This window comes from Fukomys damarensis, unplaced genomic scaffold (genome assembly GCF_012274545.1).
Source record: "Fukomys damarensis isolate Sample0158 unplaced genomic scaffold, DMR_v1.0_HiC HiC_scaffold_13, whole genome shotgun sequence".
Taxonomy (NCBI): Eukaryota; Metazoa; Chordata; class Mammalia; order Rodentia; family Bathyergidae; genus Fukomys; species Fukomys damarensis.
This window is the reverse complement of record NW_022900925.1, coordinates 19,858,116-19,882,193: the sequence shown is the minus strand read 5'-3', so window position 1 is coordinate 19,882,193 and position 24,078 is coordinate 19,858,116. Positions and strand designations below refer to the sequence as shown.

At 39.7% G+C, this 24,078-nt stretch overlaps 2 protein-coding genes across 4 annotated transcripts in view; one reads left to right on the top strand and one right to left on the bottom strand.

Moving 5' to 3' along the window:
* Crlf3 (cytokine receptor like factor 3) overlaps positions 1-14,148 on the top strand; it is a 55,078-nt gene extending 40,930 nt beyond the window's left edge. Inside the window, exons 8-9 of the mRNA XM_033763092.1 lie at positions 11,103-11,229; positions 12,704-14,148. Of these exons, the coding sequence (XP_033618983.1) occupies positions 11,103-11,229; positions 12,704-12,960 (384 nt within the window). The 3' untranslated portion in view covers positions 12,961-14,148. The remainder of the gene's footprint in view (positions 1-11,102; positions 11,230-12,703) is intronic.
* A 4,695-nt stretch (positions 14,149-18,843) lies between these two features.
* The window catches only part of Suz12 (SUZ12 polycomb repressive complex 2 subunit), a 51,224-nt gene continuing 45,989 nt past the window's right edge, over positions 18,844-24,078 (bottom strand). For 2 of the 3 annotated variants that reach the window (XM_010642365.3, XM_010642366.3), the window contains 3 exons: positions 23,070-23,268; positions 22,378-22,457; positions 18,845-21,033 (listed from right to left, as the gene is read on the bottom strand). In XM_010642365.3, the coding sequence (XP_010640667.1) occupies positions 20,688-21,033; positions 22,378-22,457; positions 23,070-23,268 (625 nt within the window). In that variant the 3' untranslated portion in view covers positions 18,845-20,687. Of the gene's footprint in view, positions 21,034-22,377; positions 22,458-23,069; positions 23,269-24,078 lie in introns of all 3 variants that reach the window. The other variant, XM_033762889.1, reaches the window with a different exon arrangement.

The window sequence follows — 24,078 nt, the reverse complement described above, 5'->3', positions numbered from 1 at the left end:
TCTCTCTCTCTCTCTCTCTCTCTCTCTCTCCCTCGTTTCAGCTGGGAGTTAAACCTAGAGTCTTTTGTATGCTATACACTGTCAATTATCGAACCCATCTTTTCCTTTTTGTCTGACTTTTTTTGGTGGTGTTGGGTGCTGGGGATTGAACCTCACAGTACTTCTCCACTGAACTATATCTCTGCCCTTTTTTATTTATTTTTAAACATTTTGATATTTATTTATTAATTTATTTATTTAGAGACAGGGTCATGGTCTGTAGTTCACGCTGTCCTTGAGCTCACTGTGTAACCCAGGCTACCCTCAGCCTCCTCAGTGCTGGGATTACAGGCGTGCGCCACCATGCCCCGCCTCCCCTCCCCTTTTTAAAATTTTACTCTGAAACATGGTCTTACTAAGTTGCCAGGCTGGCCCTGTGATCCTCTTCCTCAGCCTCCAGAGTAGCTAGGATTACACATTGTGCCTCTGTGCTGAGCTTTGCATAACCTTTTATTCCCTGGTGACTTTGCCCTCTTCCCCTTGATCTTGAGATTCTCCAGCTGATCAAATTCTCCCTCTGTAGACACAGGGGAATGTCTGATAGATTGTATACTTAGGTTTGTTTTGTAAATCATTCGGTAAATGTTTATTAAGGGATTGGAACCTATAGTGATTGATTCAATTCCTCTGCTTATTGTCCTGAATAAACTTTTCTTCTTCCGTCTGCTCCCAAAGATGCATGCCTGGGCCTCACTTGGCAAGGTGATTACCTGAAACTCCTTGTTTAAGCTCACTATTAGCCAACTCTGCATTTTTGTCATGTTTTTCTTTGAATGTGGAATGAAAGTGTGTCTCCCCTTCTTTAAGGAATTTCAGGCATTAGCAGTGTAGTCAGAAGATGTGGATGGACTACTTGAAGAAAGATAAACTGTTCAGGTTTTTTTTTGAGTACTCAAGGGCCCAGGACTCAGCAGGGGGACTGCTCTTGTTTAGCCAGTCTGTCCCTGAGCAGGTTCTGGGAGGCTTAGAGCTGCTGCAGCCAGAGAAACTTATGTTGCCAGCTGGGTTTTTTAGTCCCCAGAGCCCGCTGTCCTCGATGTCCGGGCCGTTGGCAACCTGTTCCTTCCAGGCCTCTCCTCGACTTCCTGCCTCAGCGATCCTCCTTGCTTCGAACACTTCCTGATCATGTTTTCTTTTTAGCTATATTTTGCTTTCTCCTCTCTGCTACCCTCCCTTCTTCCTTTATTTTTCTCCTTCCTGTTTCCTGCTCCCTCCACCGTCGTTCCCTCTGCTGCTGTAGCCTCCTCTGTCCTCCCCCTGCATTCTGTTCTCCTTTCCTCCTCTGTCTCCCTCCCCACCCTCCCCTGTGCGCCCTCCTGTCTCTGCTCTCCCCTCTCTCTTGCTCTCCTCCCTCTCTCCCCACCACTTCCCCTTCCCTTACTTCTCTTCTCCCTCTGAACCCAGGCCCTTTGCACTCAGCTACATCTCCAGTGTTTTCATGCTTAGACAGTATCTCACGGAGACTTAACTCGTCCATGCTGGGCTCCAACTCGCCACGCTCTTTCTTGTCTCAGCCTCCAGAGTGTTGGGATAACAAGGATGCATCACCATACCTGACTTCCATCATCCGTTTTTAAAAAACAACTCTTTTCCTTTTGGTGCTGAAAACCTTCCTTAGTCCAGATGGCCTGAGAGATAGGCTATTACTGTGTTTCTGTAAAAGATGAAGAAATAGAAGCATTGAGTAAGCAACTTGTCTGGATTCAAATCCTGGCAGTCTAGCTCCAAAACTGTGGTCTTGACGTTGTGTTATCTGCCCCTTTAATAAGAGGTAAATCAAGGGGGAAATGAGCCATTCTTCCTTCCTTCCTCTTCCTCCTCCTCATCTTTTTCCTGTTCCTCTGTCTTCTTCCTCTTCCTTCTCTTCATCTTCATCTTTATCTCCTATTTTTTCTGCAGTGCTTTTTCTGCACATGCTAGGCAAGCTGTCTTCCATTTATCTGTAGTGTAACAAAGTAGAGAGAACAACTACAGTCCTTTGTTTTGCTCAAGAAGCAGCAAGTTGGGCAGCACATGGTGAGGACAGCTCCTGTTTCAAGGGGTGGTGGTTGGTGTGGCTTGTTGTCTAGGGCTGGTGGGTGTACCTCCAGGACACTCGCTCACTTGGCTGGCAGGCTGTTTCTGGTTCAGGTTTCTCTCCAGGGGCTGCTGGGGCTCCCACACAGCATGGTGGCTGGGTGCCCAAGATGCGCATTCCAAGAGAGAGTCTTACAGCGGAAGACGGGACATGGACACAGTTTGACCTCTCCCCTGTTCTGTTGTATAACAAGTCATAGAGCCCAGATCCTCAGCAAGAGACATAAACCCTTCCTTTTGATGCAAAGAGTGTCACAGAATTTGGAGGCTGTGTCTTAGAACTGCCACGCTTGATAGGGATATTTGAATTTGGTTTAGTGCTTGTGTTTGGTTAAGCATTGATGTATGCTGTTTGTGTGTGAATTTAAGGTCAAGGAGATGTTTCTTTTTCTGTGAAGGACTGATCTCTGCCATCACCAGCTGTGTCCTCAGTAGTAATTGTTGCTATTTATATTTAAGAACCTTTAGTCTAGAAGTCAGGGTGTAGCTTGGCGGTAGAGTACATGGTTAGCAAGTGCAAGGCCCTGAGTTCATTCCCCAGTACCAAACCAAACAAAATCTCCAGTCTAATTTAGCTGTTTCTGGAAAATCCCAATGGGACATAGTCTCAACTAGGATTAAGAAATTGATTTGTTTCTAACTCGGATCTTTGCAATTTGTTCATTTCTCCGTATAGATTAATTAGAGACAGTGCACAGTCCCAGGGAGGACACAGCTTTGTTGTGGTTTTGTATTTTGGCAAGGTGATCCTGTCTAGAGTGTGTGCTCTAATTACAGACTTGGGGCAAGTCAGACAGAAGAGTTTTTTCCCCAAGGGCTCTTCATTATAGCCTGAGGCCAGATAAGCCAGCTGGTGTCTTCTAGGGCTGTGATGGCAGACCTTTTAGAGCTTTCAGTGATACAGTGGGTTCACCCCCACTGCTCCACAGCTTTGGGGTCTATACTCTGGCTTTTTGTTTGTAGAAAGAGGATTGGGGCGTCCACATGTAGTGACTGTTCTTCCAGCTAAGTGAATGTATAGTCTATCTGAAAATTACTTTACTAAATTGTAAGGGCAAACCTCCCCCAACAGCAGCTCCTCTTCCTGCTGTGTTTCTCTCCGTCTCTTTCTGTGTGTCTATGTCTCTGTCTGTGTGCGTGTGCATACGCATTTGTACTGGGGTCAAACCTAGGGTTTCTTTTACACTAGGCAAGTGCTCTAATGCTGAGCCTTTATGATTTTATAGAGGCAAGGTCTTGCTGCTTTGCCAGGCTGACCTCAAACTCGGAATTCTCCTACTTCAGCATCCCAAGTAGCTAGCATTGTAAGTGTATGCTGTCACGCCCAGCTTAAATGCTTTTTTTTTTTGGTTTTGGTTTTTTCAGGTAGGGCTTTGCTGTGCTGTCCAAGCTGACCTCAAGCTTGGAATGTAGCCTAGCTTCGTATGTAGCCTAGGATGGCTTTGAATTTAAGATCTTCCTGCCTCAGACTCCAGAAGGCTGGAATGACAGGTGTGTGTCACAATGCCCAACCTCTAAATGCATTTGTTTGTTTGTTTTTTGAGACAGTTTCCCTGTGTAGTTTGGACCAGCTTTGAATTCACTGTATAGCCCAGGCTAGTCTCACATTCACAGTGATCTTCCTAGGAGCTGATACTATAGATATATGCCACCACATCAAGCTCTAAATGCATTTCTTTTTTTGCACCGGGATGGAACTCAGGACCTTGTCCTTGTGAGGCAGGCGGCAGGACCATTGAGCTAAATCCCTGGCCCTCTAAATACTTTTTTTTTATTTGTTTGTTTTTTGAGATAGGGTCTCACTATGTATTTGAGACTGGCCTGGAACTCACTATGTAGCCCAGGCTGGTCTCGAATTCACAGTGATCCTCCTGCCTCAACCTCCCAAGTGCTGGGATTATAGGCTTGTGCTACCACGCCTAGCCTAAATACATCTTTGGTTTATAGAATTTTCTACTTATAATGGGTTTGTCTTGTCATTAACAATGTCTTTTAGCTGAGCGTGGTGGTGCTCCCCTGTAATCCCAGCACTGGGGGAGGCTGAGGCAGGAGGATCTCACTATGAGTTCAAGACCCAGCCTGGGCTACATAGTGAGTTCCAGGTCAGTCTTAACTATATAGTGAGACCCTGTCTCAAAAAACCAAAAATCAGTGTCTTTTGAACAGCATTTTTTAATGTTTTGAAGTTTTGTTTGCTTTGGTGCTGGGAATTGAACCCAGGGCCATCGAATGCTAAGCAGCTGCTCTACTATTGAGTTGTACCTCCAGCTAAGTTTAAATTTGTGTCTGTGTGTGTGTGTGTGTGTGTACACGTATGTGTATGTATGTATTGTGGATTGAACCCAAGACCTTTAAACTGAGCTATATTATATATCTTATTTTGTTTTTGTTTTTTGTTGTTGTTGTTGTTGTTTTTTTTTGGTACCAGGGATTGAACTCGGGTCTTTGCACTTGTGAGGTAGGCAACAGAACCATTGAGCTAAATCCCCAGCCCTCATTTTTTAATTGGGACAAGGTCTCACTAAGTCACTAAATTTGCCATGTTAGGTATAATTTATGGATTGATTTGAGTGGTTCATTCAGCAAGGGACATCATGCGTAATTGAAAATGAGTGTGTTTCCGTCCAGTTTCTAACCAGGGACCTTCCGTGTGTGAGGCGATTGTGATGACCACTACACTCTGTGAACTGCTCACTTAAATTTCAGTTATCCTGCCTCAGGCCCCCAGAGTCCTGGAATTACAAATGTGTGCCACCAGCTGCATACGTTTTCAGTTTGGATGAAGTGTAGTTTATCGATTATATCTTTTTTATTTTTTTGGCACCAAGAATTGAATGTCGGTCCTCTCCTTACCAGGCAGATGCTGTGCTGCTGAGCTACATCCTTGGCCCCTATCAATCGTATCTATGCTTTTGATGTTGTATCTAAGAAATCTTTGCCTAATTATGATCACAAGTTTTATGTTTTAAACTTTTACATTTAGACCTGTGAGGTGTTTTGAGTTACTTTTATTTTTTTGAGACAGGGTCTCACTATGTAGTTGAGACTGACCTGAAACTCACTATGTAGCCCAGGCTGGTCTTGAACTCATAGTGAGATCCTCCTCCCTCAGCCTCCGGAATGCTGGGATTACAGGTGTGTGCCACCGCACCCAGCTTGAGTTACTTTTTCTTTTCTTTTTTTCTTTTTTTGGTACTGGCTATTGAACTTGGGTCCTTGCACTTGCAAAGCAGGCGATGGATCCACTGAGCTAAATCCCCAGCTTCAGTTACTTTTAATATAATGTTTGAAATGAGTTTTGTTTTGCATCTGGTGTCTGATTATTTTAGTATCTGATGAGAGGAGACTCCTTTCTGCATTGATTTGCCTTTTACCATTATCAAAAATCAGTTGATGGGGCCAGGGATTTAGCTCAGTGGTTCCACCACCTGCCTCGTAAGCATAAGGTCCCAAGTTTGATCCCTGGTACCAAAAAGAAAAAAAAAATCAATTGATCATATGCATGAGTCTCTTTGTGGACTCTGCTGTATTTCATTGGTCTGTAGGTTTGTCTCCTTTTCCAGAACCACACTGTCATGATTGTTGTAGTTTTATATAAAGATAAATCTTAAAATTGAGTGTTGTGTTCTTCTTTGTCCTCCTTTTTTTTCCAAAATTGTTTTGGCTATTCTAGTTCCTTTGTTTTTTCATATGGTTTTTAGATTCAGCTTGTTTATTTCTAAAAGAATAATTCTGGGCTAGATTTGGTGACACATACCTGTAATCCCAGCTCCTGGAAAGGCTGAGGCAGGAGGATTGCAAGCTGAAGACCAGCCTGGGCAGTTTAGTGACACTATCTAAAAAAAAAACAAATTGAAATAAAATATAAAGAGGCTAGGATGTAGCTCAGGGCAAAGGCTCTGGGCTCAGTTTTCAGTACTGTAAAAGCATACAAAAAAACTGCTGTATTTTTATTGCGATTGTCATGAATCTGTAGGTTAGTTGGTGGGTCCTGTGTATTTCAAATCTTCTACCTTTATTCTTTTTTCTATTTTTTTATGGTACTAGGGAATTGAAGCCATGACCTTTGCACTGAACTACATCCCTAGCCCTTTTTTATTTTTTATGTTAAGACAAGGTCTTGCTACATATTTAAATTGCCGCGCTGGGCTCAAACTTCGAAATCATCCTGCCTCTGCCTCTGCCTCCCAAGGGCTGCTTTTGCAGGTGTGCGCCACAGGCTCGTTTGTTTAGTATTTTTTAAAAAATGTTTCTCAGCTGTGTTATGTAGTTTTTCTTTTCCTTCTCTGATTACACTGGCCAGTAGGCGAGATTCTGAGGAGCAATATTGTAAATGATATCTTTGCTTTGTCTCAGATCTTAGCTGGAAGGCATCTGCATCAAGTCTAGGAGGTTTCCTTCTAGTCCTAGTTTGCTGAAAGGGTTTTTTTTTTTATTATTTTTTTTTTGAATTTTTATTGTCAAATTATTCTAAGCATATGTTGAGATTATATAGTTTTTCTTCTGTTGTTACGGTGTATATGTAATATAACATGAAGTATATTTGGTGTTTATTCTTGGTTCTTATCATGAAGCTCCCTAGACCTGTGGAATCTTCTGAGTGAAAGTCAGCTTTTGTTATGCACGATAAGCACCTTTGATAGCGCTTGAGTGTATACTAATGAGGTGACTTAGGTTGGAACCCCTAGAGTAAGTGCTCTCGCCATGGCCCTGTTCACCAGTCAGCCCATCACCCATGCGACTCTTAAAATTCTCCACCCTGTTGACCGGCGCCCCTCCCCTACCTGAAATGCACCCTGTCAATCACGGGCACCCTCCTCTCGGTGCCAGCGGCCTTCTCACCCCTGGCCCATCTGCACCCAGATGTCAATAAACTCATCACATGTTGCTTAGGCTTTGCCTGCTTCCACGGTCCCAATCGTGCCTCGGTCTGACCTTACATTTATGTATTTATACATATATTTTAAAATATAATAAAGTAGGCAGGCATGATAGTACATGCCTGTAATCCCAGCATCTCGGGAGGGTGAGGCAGGAGGATTGCCACCCAAGGCCGGGTCAGCCTGAACTACATAGTGAGACCCTGTCTCCAAAAAACCGAAAATAAAATATAATACAATTTTGTTGTTGTTGTTGTTTTGGTTTTTTGAGACAGGGTCTCACTATGTAGTTGAGACTGACCTGGAACTCACTATGTAGCCCAGGCTGGTATCAAACTCATGGCGATCCTCCTGCCTCAGCCTCCCGAGTGCTAGGATTACAGAGGTGCACCACCACGCCCGGCATAAATACAAAATTTTACTTTTCATACTGCTACAGCTTCTCCCAACTCCTCTTTTTCTTCTTCCTCTTTCTTTAGTTATAGTAAAAAAGCATATGAAATATATCCTCTTGAAAATCTTCAGGTGTACAATAAATTAAGTACAGCATTGTATAGCAGATCTCCACAACTTTTCTTCTTCTTTGACTGGAACTCTGTACATCCTGAGTAGCAGCTCCCCAGGTCCTGTCCCTAGCTCCTGAGAGCCACCATTCCTTTCCTAATTTGCATACCTCGTAAGTAGAATTACACAGTATTTGTTTAGTAAGTGGCCTATTTCATTTAGCATGGTGTCCTCAAAAGTTCATCCATGTTGTCACGTGTGACAGGATTTCTTTCTTATGACTGAAAAATTTTGTTGTATATTGCTATGGTTGGATATGTTCTGTCCTCACTGAAATTTACTGAAATCTGACTCCCAGTATAACTGTGAGAGGTGGTGAAGCCTTTAGGAGATTCTCAAGTCATGGGGACTCATCCCCATGGGTGGCTTAATACCTTTGTTGAGAGGGTGGGATGCCTGTGTTTCCTGAGATTGGAATAGTTACCAGAAGAGTGGGTTTTCTAAAGCAAGGTGTGCCAGGCATGGTGGCGCATGCCTGTAATCCCAGCACTCGGGAGGCTGAGGCAGGAGGATCACTTTGAGTTTGAGACCAGCCTGGGCTACATAGCAAGTTCCATCTAGGTCAGTCTGAACTACATAGTGAGACCCTGTCTCAAAAAAACAAGTAAACTAACAAAACAGCAACAACAACAAAAAACCAAACAAACTAAAAGTAAGGTGCACCCTGGTTTCTGCTTCCTCTCCTTCTGCTCATATATCACTCAGACACATGCTCCTGCCATGTGATGCCCTGTGTCATGAGACTCACCAGAAGTTGAGTAGACTGGCACCATGTGTGAGCTGAATAAATCTCTTTGCTTTTTCTTTTTTTGGTACCAGGGACTGAACTTGGGTCCTTGCACTTGCGAGGCAGGTGCCAGAACCACTGAGCTAAATCCCCGGCCCTAACCTCTTTTCTTTGTGACCTACCTAGCCTCTGGTGCTTTGCTGTAGAAGCACAAAACAAGCTGATAGTCGTGGGTTTGTCATATTTTCCTCATCCAGCCATCTGTCAGTAAATATGTAAGTTGTTACCACCCTCATCTCTTGGCTATTGAGAATACTCTGTGATGAAGAGAGAGTACAGATATTTTTTCCATTATTGATTTCATTTCTGGGGATAAGCTCATAAAGAAGAGTTTTTTTTTTTTTTAGTAACTTCCATATTGCTTTCCATAGTTGCTGCTCCTTTTTATAGTTTTATTGGTAGTGTACAAAGGTTCCAGTTTTTCAACATTCTCTTTGAGAATTTTTTTTACATTAGCTGTTATAAAGGTGACACAGTTGTTTTAATTAGCATTTCCTGATGTGTGATGCTGGACATCTTTTTATTTAATTTTTAAAATTTTTCATTAAGTTTATTGGTACACTTTAGGCATGCATTATGATGACATTCATCATTGGGAGTTTGTACCTTTACATGGTGTATCTTGGTTCTTATTTTTTCCCCATTCAACTGCCCTCTCTTCAACCCCTCCACCCCTCCCTATTTATTTTCAAAGAGTTTGTTTCCATTTTTCCTTTTCTCATATTTTTTCCTTTCCCCCACCCCTCCCACTTCCTCTTCCCCTTTAGACTTCTTCCTGTTGCACATTATCTATTATACATTTTGATCCTTATTTACACTTTCAGTTTCTCACACCAGAGAAACTATTTGATATTTCCTCGTGTGTCCTATTTATTTCACTTAAGAGTATCGCCTCTGTGTGCATCCATTTAGCTCTGCATGACTCTAGTTTCTCATTCTTGCTGGGCATCTTTTTATATGGGCATCTGTGTGTCTTTGTACATTTTTGTGATTGGTTTTTGCTTTTTCATGTTGTAGGAGTTCTGTATGTATTTTGGCTGTTAACCCCTTAATCAGATATATGGTTTTCAAATATTTTCTCCTGTTCCTGGGCTGGGGGGTAGCTCAAGGGTAGAGTATATGCTTAATTTGCATGAGGGCTTAGTTTCAGTTCCAAATACCAACAAAGAAAAAAATGTCCCATTTCTTTTGGCTGCCATTGTACCCTCTGGGTGGTTTCTTTTGCTGTGCAGAAGTTTTTTAGTTTGTTGTACTTCTGCCTGTTATTGTTAGCTTGGTTGCTTTTTGGGTCACATGTAAGAAATTATTGCTAGGGCCAGGATTTAGCTCAGTGGTTCTGCTGCCTGCCTCGCAAGCACAAGGACCTGAGTTTGATACCTGGTACCAAAAAAAAAAAGAGAGAGAGAGAAATTATTGTTAATACCAGTGCTATGAGGTTTTTCTTTGCATTTTTCTTCTGAGAGTTTTCTACCTTTTTTGTTTTGGTTTGGTTTTTATTTCTTTCATTTATTTATTTATTTATTTATTTATTTATTTATTTATGGATTTATGGCTGCTGGGGGTCGAACTTGGGCCCTTGTGCTTGCAAGGCGGGTTGGCAGAACCACTGAGCCAAATCCCCTCCTGCTTTTTAATTTTTGAAGCAAGGTCTTCCTGTGTAGCCCAGGTAGAACCTCAAACTCACAGTGATCCTCCTGCCTCACCCTCCCAAGGGCTGGGATTATAGGCATACGCCACCACACCCAGCTTGTACCTTTTTTTTTTTGGTGGTACTAGAGATTGAGCCATTACTTTGACACCAAGCTATCTCCCCAGCCCTTTCTGTTATTTTTTTTATTTTGAGGCAGGGTCTTGCTAAGTCACTGAGTTTCCCAGGCTGTGCTTGGTCAAAGTGCTGGGATGCAGCTTTGTGGCAGAGTTGTCCTGTGAATCATAGGAAAAGAAAGGAAAACCTGTAATGACCTTTGTAAAGATTGCAATATCTATTTTCAAATATTATCATTATATCTTAACAGCAAGTCATTGTAGACTTATACTGAAGATTTGGATGATGCAGCAATAATCCTTAATTACAATGGAAAGTATGACAGATTTCTCTTCCTCTGGGTTTGAGGGGTTTTTCTTTTACTCTGGTACTGGGGATCTACCCCAGGGCCTGTGCGTGCTATGCAAGTGCTCTGCCATGGAGCTATACCCTCCACCTTTTGTGTTTTCTTTTGTGCCTTAGTGTCCTGACCTATACAATAGATGATAACAGCACTTGCTTCATACATAGATACAGAGGTGCACTGCTGAATGACGGGAGCACGTCCCGGGACGTGTGTCATTAGGTGTTGCAGTGTTAGGAATGCCGTCGCATGCACTTGCGAAGACTTAGATGGAACAGCCTCGCACACCCCTAGGCATGAGGGGAGCCTGAAGCTCCAGGCTCCTCACCTGTCCCACACACTGTAGGCAGTTGTGATGCAATGATAAGACTCTTCGCCTGCATGTGAAAAAAGTACAGTACAAATACAAGGGTTAGGGATCTTTCAGCTGTGTTCTACTCTTACAGGATCATCACACAGGTGGTCTGGCACTGACCAAAATGTTGTTGTGCAACACATGACTGACAAATACTTTGAACAGAGTTTGGAATATAGTTAAGTTCTCAGTTATTATGTTATTTACAGTACTGCAATTGTGATGAAATTGGTCTTTTTAAGCTAGTAGCTGCAAGGTATAATGTAATATTGAGAAAATGTGAAATGACCTTCGACCTCATGTACAGGGTTGAAACTGTGGGGCAGCCAGACCGCCGAGACAGTATAGGAGTGTGTGCGGAAAAGCAGAGTGGATGCGACTCTCTGCAGCGCGACCAGGCGGTGTGCATCTGTACCAATGGTAAGACACAGCTGCCACTCTCCTGGAAACAAGTCAGTGTGGCTGTGAGTGAACGCCCTAATACCACACGTCGCTAAAGGAGATGAAAAGATTGAGGCCTTTCTCCTCCCTTAACGCTGGGGAGTGAACCAGGATCTCTCAGTGCTAGGCAGATGCTGTACTAATGAGCTACGGCCTTGGGGCATTGTTTTAAAATCCTTTTCAAATAAAACAGCATTTAATTTTTCTAACTATGAGCTCTGATTAAAAAAAAATACAGTGAATACTTAAGATAAATTTATTACAGTAAAACACATTTTTATTAATCCTCTTAAATACTCCTTCTCTTTTCAAACACACTTCAAAACACACATCATTTTTGCCACTCTTTAAGCCGTTCCGGAAGTGAACACCATAGTCACACTGTTGTGTCTGCTTTAATGTCCTGAATCAGTTCAAAATGTTTGCTTTTCTTGGTCATTTTCTCTTTGGGGCAGAGCCAGAGAAGTCAAACAGTACCAGATCCAATAAATAAGTAGACGAAGACAACATTGTGTGTGTGTCTATTTGCATTTTTATGAGCCTGCCTTTCTGTTGGATTACCCTTGGTGGCAGGATTCACTGTATTTCTTTTTAAATCACATCTATCTCATAAAGACATTTAAAATTTTTGAACATCCATGTGTCTTTTTATTATACCTCATGCTTTGTGAGATTAAAAACTAAGTCCCCAGAAAGGTTAAGTAACTACCCTAAAGTTATAGGACTTGGGATCAACTAAGCTGGGACTTGAACCAGGCAGTTCACAATACTCATCTTACAGATTAGGAAACTGTGGAGAAAGAGAACGTTTCGTTTTCTTTTTTTCTTTTAAGGCAAGTCCTCAAATACTAAATACATCCCCAGACCATTTAAATCTTATTTTGAGATGGGATTTCAGTAAGTTGATCAAACTGGCTTTGAATTTATGACCCTCCTGACTCAGCCTCCCAATGCAGCATGTGCCAAATCCAGATGAAAGAGTACTTACTGTACTTTTCCAGTGCTCTTGGTTCCTTACTCCACAGCAATCAAACTTTTCTAAATTACTAGTAGGACCCTATAATATTTTGTCGTATGGGATCAAACATTAGATAGAACAAAATTCTTAATGTATTCCATATGAAACAATCTTGCTGTTTCACAGGTTCTGATTTTTCAGGGGTGTCAAGTTTTTTTTGATAGTCATTCACATAAGACACTCATATCTCTGTTAGTAAAGAGTAGAGCCCTGTACAAGAATGTTAAAGATTGAGGCTTTGACTTTTGTCCTGCCATGGGGATAGAGGTTAGTGAGCATATTTAAATGAATTACCATCGTCATTTGGCATTCTGAAACGTGTTCTTTTTCTGACTTAAGGAAACTGGCTGTGTTATCAGTAATCTAGAAGCTGTTTCAATTCTCTTATTAGAGTTACTGCTTACAAGTAAATGACTCTTTACTTTAACATTTTAGGTGCAGTTTTTGTAAATGGAAAAGAAATGACTAACCAGTTGCCTGCAGTTACCTCTGGATCTACTGTCACATTTGACATCGAAACTGTGACTCTAGGAACCACCAATAATAATGAAGGCGGAAACTTCAAGCTCCGAGTAACTATTAGCTCAAATAACAGAGAAGTGGTTTTTGATTGGTTACTTGATCAGTCTTGTGGTTCTCTTTACTTTGGATGCTCATTTTTCTATCCTGGGTGGAAAGTGTTAGTGTTTTAGAGTTTTTTGTTTTGTACTGGGGATCGAACTCAGGACCTTGTGCTTGCGAGGCAGGCAGCAGCACCACTGAGCAAAATCCCCAGCCTTCTTTTAGAGTTTTGGATGCTTGGCTTCAGTTTGCAAAGTTACCATTGCTGTCCTCAGCCCAGTATAGTTGTAACTGATTAAAGAAAAGTTGAATTCATCTCTCAGGCCTTTGGAAATGGAAAATGTTTACTGGATTCATTTTGTAATATAGTATTTTAGCAATAAGAGAATTGAATGGTAGGGACAAACCATAATTTAACAATTTTTTTTTAGTATATTGTCAATTAAAATATCGCATTATAATAAAAATCAAATTGGCTTTAAAAGTCTAGGAAGATACAAAAAAGTTCTATACCCTCTACGGTAGTTCTTCTTATACTTGGTTATTAAAATAGAAGAACTTAATGTACCATTATTTTATTAAATCTCCATCAGGATTGAAGTTCACATAAAACTCTGGAATAAAACAGCACGAATCGACCCCACAGAAGCCACTCGTGTGTCCTCCACGAGTGTGCTGACTGTACTCCTCCACGTTCAGGTATTTGGAAGCTGTGTTGAGTTTATCCCTTATGTCCGGAAAACTTATCGTTTCTGCACTTTTTCACAGTGCCTGACAGTGTCTGCAGTAGGCAGTGTTATCTTTTGCTCTTTCCTCACAGTCTGACTCTGGATAGGTTTGAGGGTCTATGCGGGATGAAACTCCCAGGATGCAGCAGTGTCAGCGTCGTGCAGTGCGGTCTCAGCGGTGTGTGTGCTATTTGTGGCGAGGTGTCGTCCAGTTTGATGTCAAAGAATGGTCTTTTAATGGACCAAAGAAATTCAGGGCAAAACTTGACCTATTTTTTTAAATTTAAATTTGTGTACAATATTTATTTGAAGGGCTTAATATGTAAAAATAATGGCCTTACCTTGCTATACCAGCGTACAGATTTTTTAAATGTGAATTTTCTTTTCATATTTACCAGTACTAGAAAAGTGGGAGAGCAGTTTTGATATTTTTGTAAGATAATTTATTTGGGGATTCATGTTCCCCATTAGACAATCATGATCTTTCTCTTTGCCTTTATAAATGTAAGTAGCCTTTCACATGTTTAGTGACTGTTAAGAGGTTCTGGCATATAGGTGTCTTGTCCAGCTGTCTGAAACAAAATAAAAAACTCAAAGTGAAATGTGTGCATTATTTCTTCATATTTAATGAATCTGATTTTAATCTGTTTTTCATTATATGGGAAAGGTTTCTTTTGGCTTTGGGCACTTTGATGAAATCTTATTGTAACTTGTGAAAGGTTACTTGTACATCCTTACATTCTCTATATCTGATACTAATCAGAGCACATAACGTTTGTATCATAAATGTTAAATACAATGAAAGTAGATGAATTATTTTCTCCAGACATCTTTAACTCATTGGAACTACGTGATCTCATTCCAAAATTCTTAAATCATTTATGTATCAAAGACTCTCCCCAAATAAGTTTACTATTAGATTTTGGAACATGGACACACCCTACATTGTATGTGTGTGTGTGTGTGTGTGTGTGTGTGCGCGCGCGCGCGTGCTAGGGAATGAACCTAAGGGCACTTCACCAAGTTACACCCCCTAGCCCTTTTTGATTTTTTATCTTTAGATGGTCTCACTAAAGTTGGCCAGACTTGACTTTGAATTTGAGATCCTCCTGCTTTAGCCTTGAGTAGCTAGGAGTTGACATGCTCCACTGCACCTGGCATGTTTCCGGTATTCTGTCTTCCTCTTTATTGTATTTATTGGGGTGCTGGTGATAAAACCCAGGGCCTTGTACGGATTAGGCAAGCACTCTACCACTCAGCTACACCTGAGCGCCTATTCCCTTTAGTGGAGCACCTCCTCCCCTTTCTGGGAAAAGGTGCCCCAGAGGTAGAGTTCTTCAGAGAGTTCTGAAAGTTTGTTTTTTCCTACACTTCTTTGATAGTAGCTGGATAATAATTTAGATTGGAGAACATTTCTCCTCAGAATTTGAAGCACTGCTCCATTTCTTTCTGGTGCTGAAAAGCCTGATGCCATTCTGATGACCATTTTGTGTTGCAGGTTTTTTCTTTGGAGGAACATAGTGTTTCTGTTCCTAGTTTTAAGTTGGTTTTACACCAGCTATGTGACTCATTTAACTGTTGACCCCTCAAGTTTGGGGTGCCTGCTCTAAACCCACTAGATGATGAACTTCTAGAGGTTTTCTCTCTTCTAGAGCAGTTGTTGCCCACCCTGGCTGAACATTAGAATCCTGAGAGCTTTAAAAAAAATAGCTGAGATTTTGATTTAATTTTTCTCAGTGGAGCTCAAACTTTTGTCTTTTCTTTTTAAAGAAACTAGACGATTCTGTTGTGAAGGCCGATTTAGGAGTAACTTGTTCCAAAGCAAGTAGCTGTTTCCATAATGAATTTTTGGGTAAATCTAAATTTATTCTACTTAAATGACTGTTTTATTCTGAAATTATTTTTCTTCGCTACTGTCTTTTCATAAAGTAAAGCTGTATTCCATAGTGTATTTGAGGTTCAATCCTCATACCATTAAAACAAATCATAACTCACAGTAGATGGCAGGTTTATAAATTTTATAAGACAAAATACTTTCAATCGTATCTTTCCTGATTTTGGGCCAGGAAAAGGAAGAAGTAAATTATTTACCTGTAAGTACTGGGGGAACCCTAGAAGCAGGATCTTAGTTTTACTTAACTTCCTACTCCCTGTATGTGGACAAGGTCTATGCACAGATATTCAACAAGTAGACAGGCGTGGTGGTGCACACCTGTAGTTAATCCCAGCACTCAAGAGGCTGAAGCAGGAAGTCACTATGGGTTCAAGGCCAGTCTGAGCTACATGCTGAAAGAGCTATTTGGGTTATGAAAAAGGATGTAGCAGCTTGGACACAAATTATGATAATTAGAGTTGGTGAATCTGCAGGCAGCCCCTGTAGCTTTGCTGTGGATAGGATGGTAGATAGATAATAATTGATAAAATATAGTAGTCCAAGAGATTCACCCGTTCTTGATTCATCCCACTAGACATTGAAACATTTTTTACATTGTCTAAGAATCGAGTAAATTTTTGTCCTTCTATACAAGTCAACCTAATATTTGTAGGAAGTAATACGTAGGAAGAAGTTCTAGAAATTGAATTGTAGTAACAGAGTACGTGGTATGTAAATTCTTTGTGTACACTGGTAATCTTGTTGGAGAGACACTGCATACATGAGAGGTAAGACTGGAAAGACAATGAAATTGCATCAAGGTATTTTACTGTCAACAGGGAAAACCATTAATATTACTGCTTTAATACAGTATTTGTAATAAAACTTCAGTTATTTATATTCATTTTCCTAGGAACAGTACACTGTTAATTACTTTAGAAAACAGAAAATATAAACTCTGTTCTGGAAGTAAGTTTTGACAATGAGCTTCCTGTTTCACTTAATTCATCTAAGTTTCTATGTTCCAGCTCTGTTTGGCACTTGCCCATTCTACCCGGTTGTGAAAAAGCATCCCCCTTCTTGAACCTGTCCTCTCATTAAAAAAAATAATACAGCTGGGCGTGGTGGTGCACACCTTTAATCCCAGCAGGAGGCTGAGACAGGAGGACTGCTGTGAGTTGAGACCAGCCTGGAATACAAAGTGAGTTCCAGGTCAGTCTCAACCACATAGTGAGACCCTGTCTCAAAAAAACCAAAACAAAACCAAAAGGCACAATAGACAGCCTTTCTTCTTTCCTCCAGCTGTCTTCCCTGGAAACAGTTTTGTACTCTTCTGGGTATTTTCTACAACCCAAACATGTTAACTTTTTTCTTTCAGTACGAAGGATTGACCCAGGGGCCTTTGCACTGAGATGATGACATCCCCAGACTTTTTTGTCTTGCTAAATTGCCCAAGTCAGGACTCAAAAACTATGGTCCTCCTGCTGCAGTTCAGAGTGATTAGAGGTGTGCACCACCACGTCTGGCAATCTATCATTTTGTACATGCTCATTTCAAACAGGATGAGTAAAAGTGGATTTAAGGCAAAGAGTATGTGCATTATGGTCTTAATAGAAACTACCAGATTGCTTTCTAGGTTGTACTGGTTTATTTTACTGGCAGAAAGGTTAAGTGCTTTCTCATTTCTTGCCAACAGTATCATCACAAGCTCACCTCAGTCCATCAGAGCTTTTCCCCCTTGACAAGATTTTTTGTTTTCTTTGGTACAGGGATCAAATGGGACCTTGCACTTGTGAGGCAAGGTGGCAGACCCACTGAGCTAAATCCCCAGCCTGAACCCTAGGTTTTCTTTTGTATTTCTGTTTGGTTTTTTTGAGACAGGGTCTCACTGCGTAGTTGAGACTGACTTGGAACTATGTAGTCCAGGCTAGTTTCGAACTCAGTGATCCTCCTGCCTCAGCCTCTGAGTGCTGCACCACCACACCCAGCTTTCGAACTCCAGGTTTTTGAACTGAGGTACATCTCTACTCTTAAAATTTGAGATGGAGTCGGTTACTAAGCTTGTTTTACATCATTTCTCTAGAATTGTTATAACTGTTTCCTTTTTAAAATTTTTGGCTTTATTGGTCTACCTGAATTTGTCTTCTACGAATAGTGCAGCATTGGTTAACTTTTTGGCACTCATGACACTCGATTGCTAGGATGATTCACCTAGATTACTTTAATAGCATCCCAGTAACGGAGCCCTATAGGGAGGGAGCTTCTCCCTTTCAAACTTTCCTTAAAGCCTCTGGGCTTCCTAAAACAAACTGGATTGTGCCCTTATCTTCTGTAAACATTACGAACTTCCTACTGCCTGAAGTACAAATCCTTAGGATGCCACATAAAACATCCACTATCTCACCTGGTACCCAAGTCCAAGGCCATGTACAGTTTGCTCCATTCCATGAGAGGGTATCATTGACCACCCTCTCATGGAGCAAACTGTACAATAAATGTACCTAGGAGTTTGAGGAGCACATGGCCACATTCAGCTCAGAATACACAGCAACATATATTTGACTTGAATATAAAGCTAGAATGACTGAATTGTCCCCTCCAATTGACTGAATTGTCATTTCCTCCAACTGTTGAAGTTAGCCTCAACAGCTGCTGACCTCTTGTTAAAGTGGTATAGGTGATTCTTAGCGTGGATGTCCCAATAAATTTATCTAACCTACCCCACGGCTTAGTGTATAGTAGCCTGTGTGATCACACAGCTGACTGAAGGCTGCCCAGCCCTGCCAGATAATATCCTACTGCCTATTGGTATTCTGAAGAAATACCAGACTCCATCAAAGGACAGTTTCTAGTGAAACGCTTAAGATGAACCATCAGTATTAAAAATGTGACACTATCTGTGATCTATTTGTATTCCTAATTTTTGAGAGGATAAATTATTTTCACTAAAATGAAAATGGAAGCTGAGTGTAACAGTGCATGCCTATCTGGGAAACTTATTTAGGCAGAAATGTCTCAAAATTTAAAAATATTAAAGGGCTGAGGATGGAGTTCAGAATGCAGACCCCAAGTTTAATCCCTAGTACAAAAAACAAAAAGAAACAAAAAACACAACCAAAGATGGACAGCCGTTCAGCTGACTAACATTCTAACAGCAATGCTATTCTGAACTATAAATTTTAAAATCTCTTATTATTACGACTCATTTGAAGTTAGTGTACTTTTCCCAGAGTCTCACTAAGCTAAAACAGAATTTTGATGCAGGCATTCATGAACAATAACAAAAAACAAATAAAACAGCATACAGCTTTTTATATTATTGAACTTTATGTACAAAATCATTTGATTCAAATAAACATTTAATGTAAAAACAAACGTTCTTTTAAACTGAATTTTTTTTACATCTACTGTACCATTCAAATGCTTTACCATCTTACACGATTTCTTCAAAATCTGTTATTAAGGGTACATATAGAAAAGCATTTTTTTTTTATAAATAGAAACAAAGGGATTTTTTTCAGCTTTTATTATAAGATGACATAAAAAGTTTACTCAACAGAAGTAATTTCATTACTATTTGGGGGAGGGAATCACCAACTTTTGTGCAAACAATGCTAGCCTTCTTTTAAGCATTAAGAGCATAACTGCTTAAGAAATGACATAAGCAATAATCCTACACCTACATCTCCCCTAAAATAATCTATTTTTTTTTTTACATATGTGCACAGCTTTAGCAAATTAAAGCCCAAGAGAAATGCTCAAAATCCACTACTCAAGAGGCAAAATGAGCTTAGTGGAACTTGTCATTTGTAGAGCTTACCAATTGAGAAGTCTGTAATGAAAGCTGCAGTTTCCCTCTTTCCTATTTTTTTAACACAAAACCAATAACCAAGAACTTAATACTGGATGACATATCACATCCACACTGTTAAATAGCCTCACAGTTAAACACATCTTAACGACCAATCAAATCAGTATTTACATTTATAAATTTCTGAAGACACCATTAGAAAGCTTATGTATCCCTTCACTAAACAAAATAGGGAACTGCATCTCATGGTGGTGGAATGAAATTTAAAGATTAAAAATACCTGTATTTACAGCAGCATTGATCCTTTATAAATAAAGAATATGAAAATGCAATATCTCTAAAGGATAATAAAAAATTGAGGTGATGTTCTCAACCACAGTGCTTGGAGTTGGATTAAAACCTATTGGTGCTTATTAATGTGCCAGTAGTGAAACCGCTTTCTGTTGGAGAAAATCCAACTGCAAATATGTGCGCAAAACACATAACACAGGGAAAAAACTGCTCAAAATAATTCAAGTCAGCTCATCTGTACTGTATATTCTAATCATGAAATACAAAAACATCCTTGCAATGAAATAAGGTATAACATTTTCTGGTTTGAATTTTTAGTATCGAAACACTCTTCCTCCTTTTTCAAAGTGGTGACTTAAAACTCCCAAACTTGTTCGTCCTTCCATTTACAAGCCTAATGAAAAAATGTGTACAGCTGAATCTTTCATGTTACTAATTAAAAGAAAAACCAAAAGGAGAAAATGTTCAAGTTTTAAAAATATACTGGATGAGCAATGCACTAAAATCCACATGAAAACAAATGGTCATTAACCCCTATAAACCAACATGACACATCACTGACGACAATGTAAAAAGTGAACATCTTCTCAAACAGGCATAAGATGAAGAAGTGCTACTTTAAAACTAAAATTACTTCATGTAATGTGTGTATCTTACACTGCAATTTTTCATTCCAAATTGTTAAATGATTTCAAAGATCAAGGTTTGATTCCAAGTTAGTAATGCAACAATTTGACAAAATCTTCAATTTCTAAAAAACAAAAAACATTCCAATTTTCCCTCCCCAAGAAAATGTCTCACAATTACAAAATAGAAAAACTGCCCATCACAAATGCAAAAAGCATTATAATTTAAGTATATGAAATAACTTCTAGATTAATTCAATATATTTATAAGACAACTGTTGCAGTTAAAGGTATTTTCTTTGAAATATTGCTTTTCATGCTCAAACTAGAAAATGTACACATGTAATGCTGCATAAGGAAGTGAAGTAGAACCCTGATACAACCTTGTTGAAATCATTTACTTCATCTAACAGTGCCTGTTTGGAACCTATGATTTAAAAAGAAAAAACAAAAGGCAGAACTCTTCCTAGAGGCTGAATTCCCTAGAATGCAATTTCAGTGTTTGTCCATAGTATGGGGTTAGATCTTTTCAGAGTTTTTGTTTTTTGCTCTGTTTTGAAACCCCTGAGACACCATCTGTTTCCAAAGCTTTATCTTTTGAGTTAATTTCACTAAATCCATTTGCTGTCCCATTTTGTTCTTCAGTTATTTCTTCATTTGCAGGGGAAGCAGATTCTCCTTTTTCTAATTTTTGCTGCATTTCACGGAGCTTAGTAACAGCTTTATCTATTGACATTATGCTAATGAGATTAAAGTCATGCATGCTGACTAGATGAAGCATGAAATTTCGACATAAATTCTTCTTAATTATTTTCTGTCCATAATTTTCTACAAACAGCATACAGGCATGATTCATTTGATTGTCAGCAATAAACCTATTTAATAAAAAAATACCATTAATAGTGATACAAATCATTTTTGCCAAATGCAGTAGTAGTAACCATGATAAAACAGTAAACAAAGACTACATATCTAAACCCAGTAAATCATGCTTTTAACAAGTAGTAAGACTACAATCAAGAGATTCAACAGCCCAAATAAGCAAATTTTAGAAATTTAAAATGAGATTAAGTGGGACATGGTGGCCCCCTACAAAGCCAGCAAATTGGGAAGTTGAGGGAAAGGGATCCTATGTTGGAACCCAGCCTGGGCAACTGAACCTGTCTCAAAATAAAAGAGGGCTGGAGAAATAGCTTAGTATGAAGGCGCTGGGTTCAACCCCCAGAAATGAAAAAGAAGAGAAAAAGAGGCACACACATTTGCTTAACATAAGTGAAAAACCTTGGATGTTATAGAAAGAAGTCATAAATGAGGATCTAATAAAGGAAGCAAAGAAGAAAAATATGTGTAACGGTGGGTAAATAGTCCCATAGCAGAAGGAAGAAGATACATTGGTTAGGAACATACTTTTCACTACAAAGGCAAGAGAAGAAATGCTCTACCTTGACCTCTATGAAATGGTAACCAAAAAAACAAAATACTTTATTCTGAATAACCAAGCATATTTTTAAAAAGCTATGGTACTGGTTCCCGGTGTGTAGCACACAGGGTATTATTTTGTATTGCCTGACAAAGAGGAAAAATAAAGCTAGGCACACTGGTATGTGAAATAGTCCCAGCCACTAGGGAGGCTGAGTTGAGATAAGAGGATCACTTGTTATCCAGAGTTCAAAAACAACCTGGGCAAACAGCAAGAACCTTTCTCAAAGGTGGGTGAGATATATTAATCTAACAAGCAGAAAATTAGAAATTAATCTGTCTGTACATTTTTTTTGTTTAATGTATGAAAGAAACCCAAGACATTTAAAAAATCTGTTTAAGAACCTGTAGTTAAGAGATTGGAGCTAACACGTTCTCTCTACATTCTTTGAACATCACATTTTCTTTTCTTTCTTTTTTTTTTTTTGAGGCAAGGTCTCCCTTCATAGTTCAGGCTGGCCCTGAACTTGCTATGTAGCCCAGGATCGCCTTGGAACTCTCAGCGATCCTCCTGCCTCAGCCTCCCAAGTGCTGAGATTACAGGTGTGCGCCACTACAGCGGGCCCCATCACTATTTTTCTTTATGCAGTTAAAGTATGTTTGGCCTAGGGTTAGATTTGGAACATATATCTGTATTAATGGAATTTTAAATATTCTTCTAATAGGTAGATTTATATTGTGAAACAGCAAAATGAGCATAAATAATAATGAAAATTTAAACTGATTTAGAAACACCCTACCCATGCTTCATGACATGGAGATTCCATAGCTTCATCACTTCTTTTTCCCCTTCATTAACATCAGAAAATTCTTCAATTTGCTAAAAACAAAAATCGAACAAAAAAAACCACTTTATTAAGTACAGAAAACAAGCATTTCCACAAGAAAGATAATATAAAAAATACAATGTTTAACTTGAAATAGTGAAGTAGCAATATTTCTTAAAATGGGTATTTAATGAAAATACCCCATACAAATTCTTATGAAGATAATCTGATTTTTCTTTACTTAGTAATTTTTTAAATGACACAATCATTAAAACTGTGCACTCCTGGATTCAGTAATTTATTTTTAATTTTGCTTGAGGCAGGTTTCCCTCTGTAGTTCAGGCTGGCCCTTAACTATGTAGCTCAGATAGCCTTGGACTTCTCAGTGATCCTCCTGCCTCAGCCTCCCGAGTGCTGGGATTACAGGTGTGCGTCACGACGCCCAGCAAAGCAGACATTCTTTGTTTTTTTGTACTGGAAATGCAGGGCCTTCCACTTGCCAGGCAGGTGAGCCACTGAGCTAAATCCCTGGTCCTTGATTCAGTAATTTAAAAAGCTCTTTTACTCTAGTGAAAACTCATATGAAATGCTTTCAAACAAAATTCATTTGATCTTAAAATCCTAAGATCACTGCCAATAATGATAATAAAGAAGAATTTAATTACAGTAATTGTTTTTTCTCTTAGCCATTCGGGATCTTTTTCATCTTCACTGTCTACTTCCATTTCTTGTGGACGGAGAGGTAAGCAGGTGTCACTGTGGAAATACAGACGATTGTGGCCACTACTGTATGTTCGCTGCTGTTCTACTTCTCCATCTTCAGATTCAAGAAATTCAGACATGCTTGCTTTTGTCCGTTTTGGCCTATTGAAAAGAAATGTTGATATAATAAAGCCTCTACAATTACACCATCCAATTACGTGAGTATAAGATTTACAATAATTTACAATGACCATTTTATAAAATCAACCACACAACAGCAGTTGACACAACTCTCCCCTAAAATCACTTACTTTCTATATATAAAATGAGAAACAGATGTATTACATATCAACTTAAACTGGGAGGGTGGTATATTCCTGTAATCCCAACACTCATGAGGCTGAGGCATAAGAATCAAGTTCAAGGGCAGCCTACTACAGAGTGTGCCTCCAAACAAAACAAAGCAAAACAACCATTAGCACCAAAATGAGTGTGTGTGTGTGTGTGTGTGTGTGTTTGAGACACGATCTCACTATGTGGTTTAGGCTGACCTCAAAACTTGTGGCAATCCTCCTGGCTCAGCCTCTTGAGCAATAGGATTACAGACATGCACCACCCAAAAAACATTAGTTTTAAAGATAAAATTGTCTTTCTGGGAGTGAAAAATAAACTTAGAAAAGAGGAAAACAGCTGGGCGTGGTGGCGCATGCCTGTAATCCCAGCACTTGGGAGGCTGAGGCAGGAGATCTCTGTGAGTTCAAGACCAGCCTGGTCTACATAGTGAGTTCCAGGTCAGTCTCAACTACATAGTGAGACCCTGTCTCAACCCCTCCCCTGCAAAAGAGAAAAACTAAGGTTAAAAATGCTGGGAATACAGTTCAGCAGGACAGTGCCTTCCTGGCAAGCTCAAGGCCCTGAGTTCAATTCCCACTAAAGGTTAAAAATGATAAAAAAAAAAAAAAAAAAAAAAAA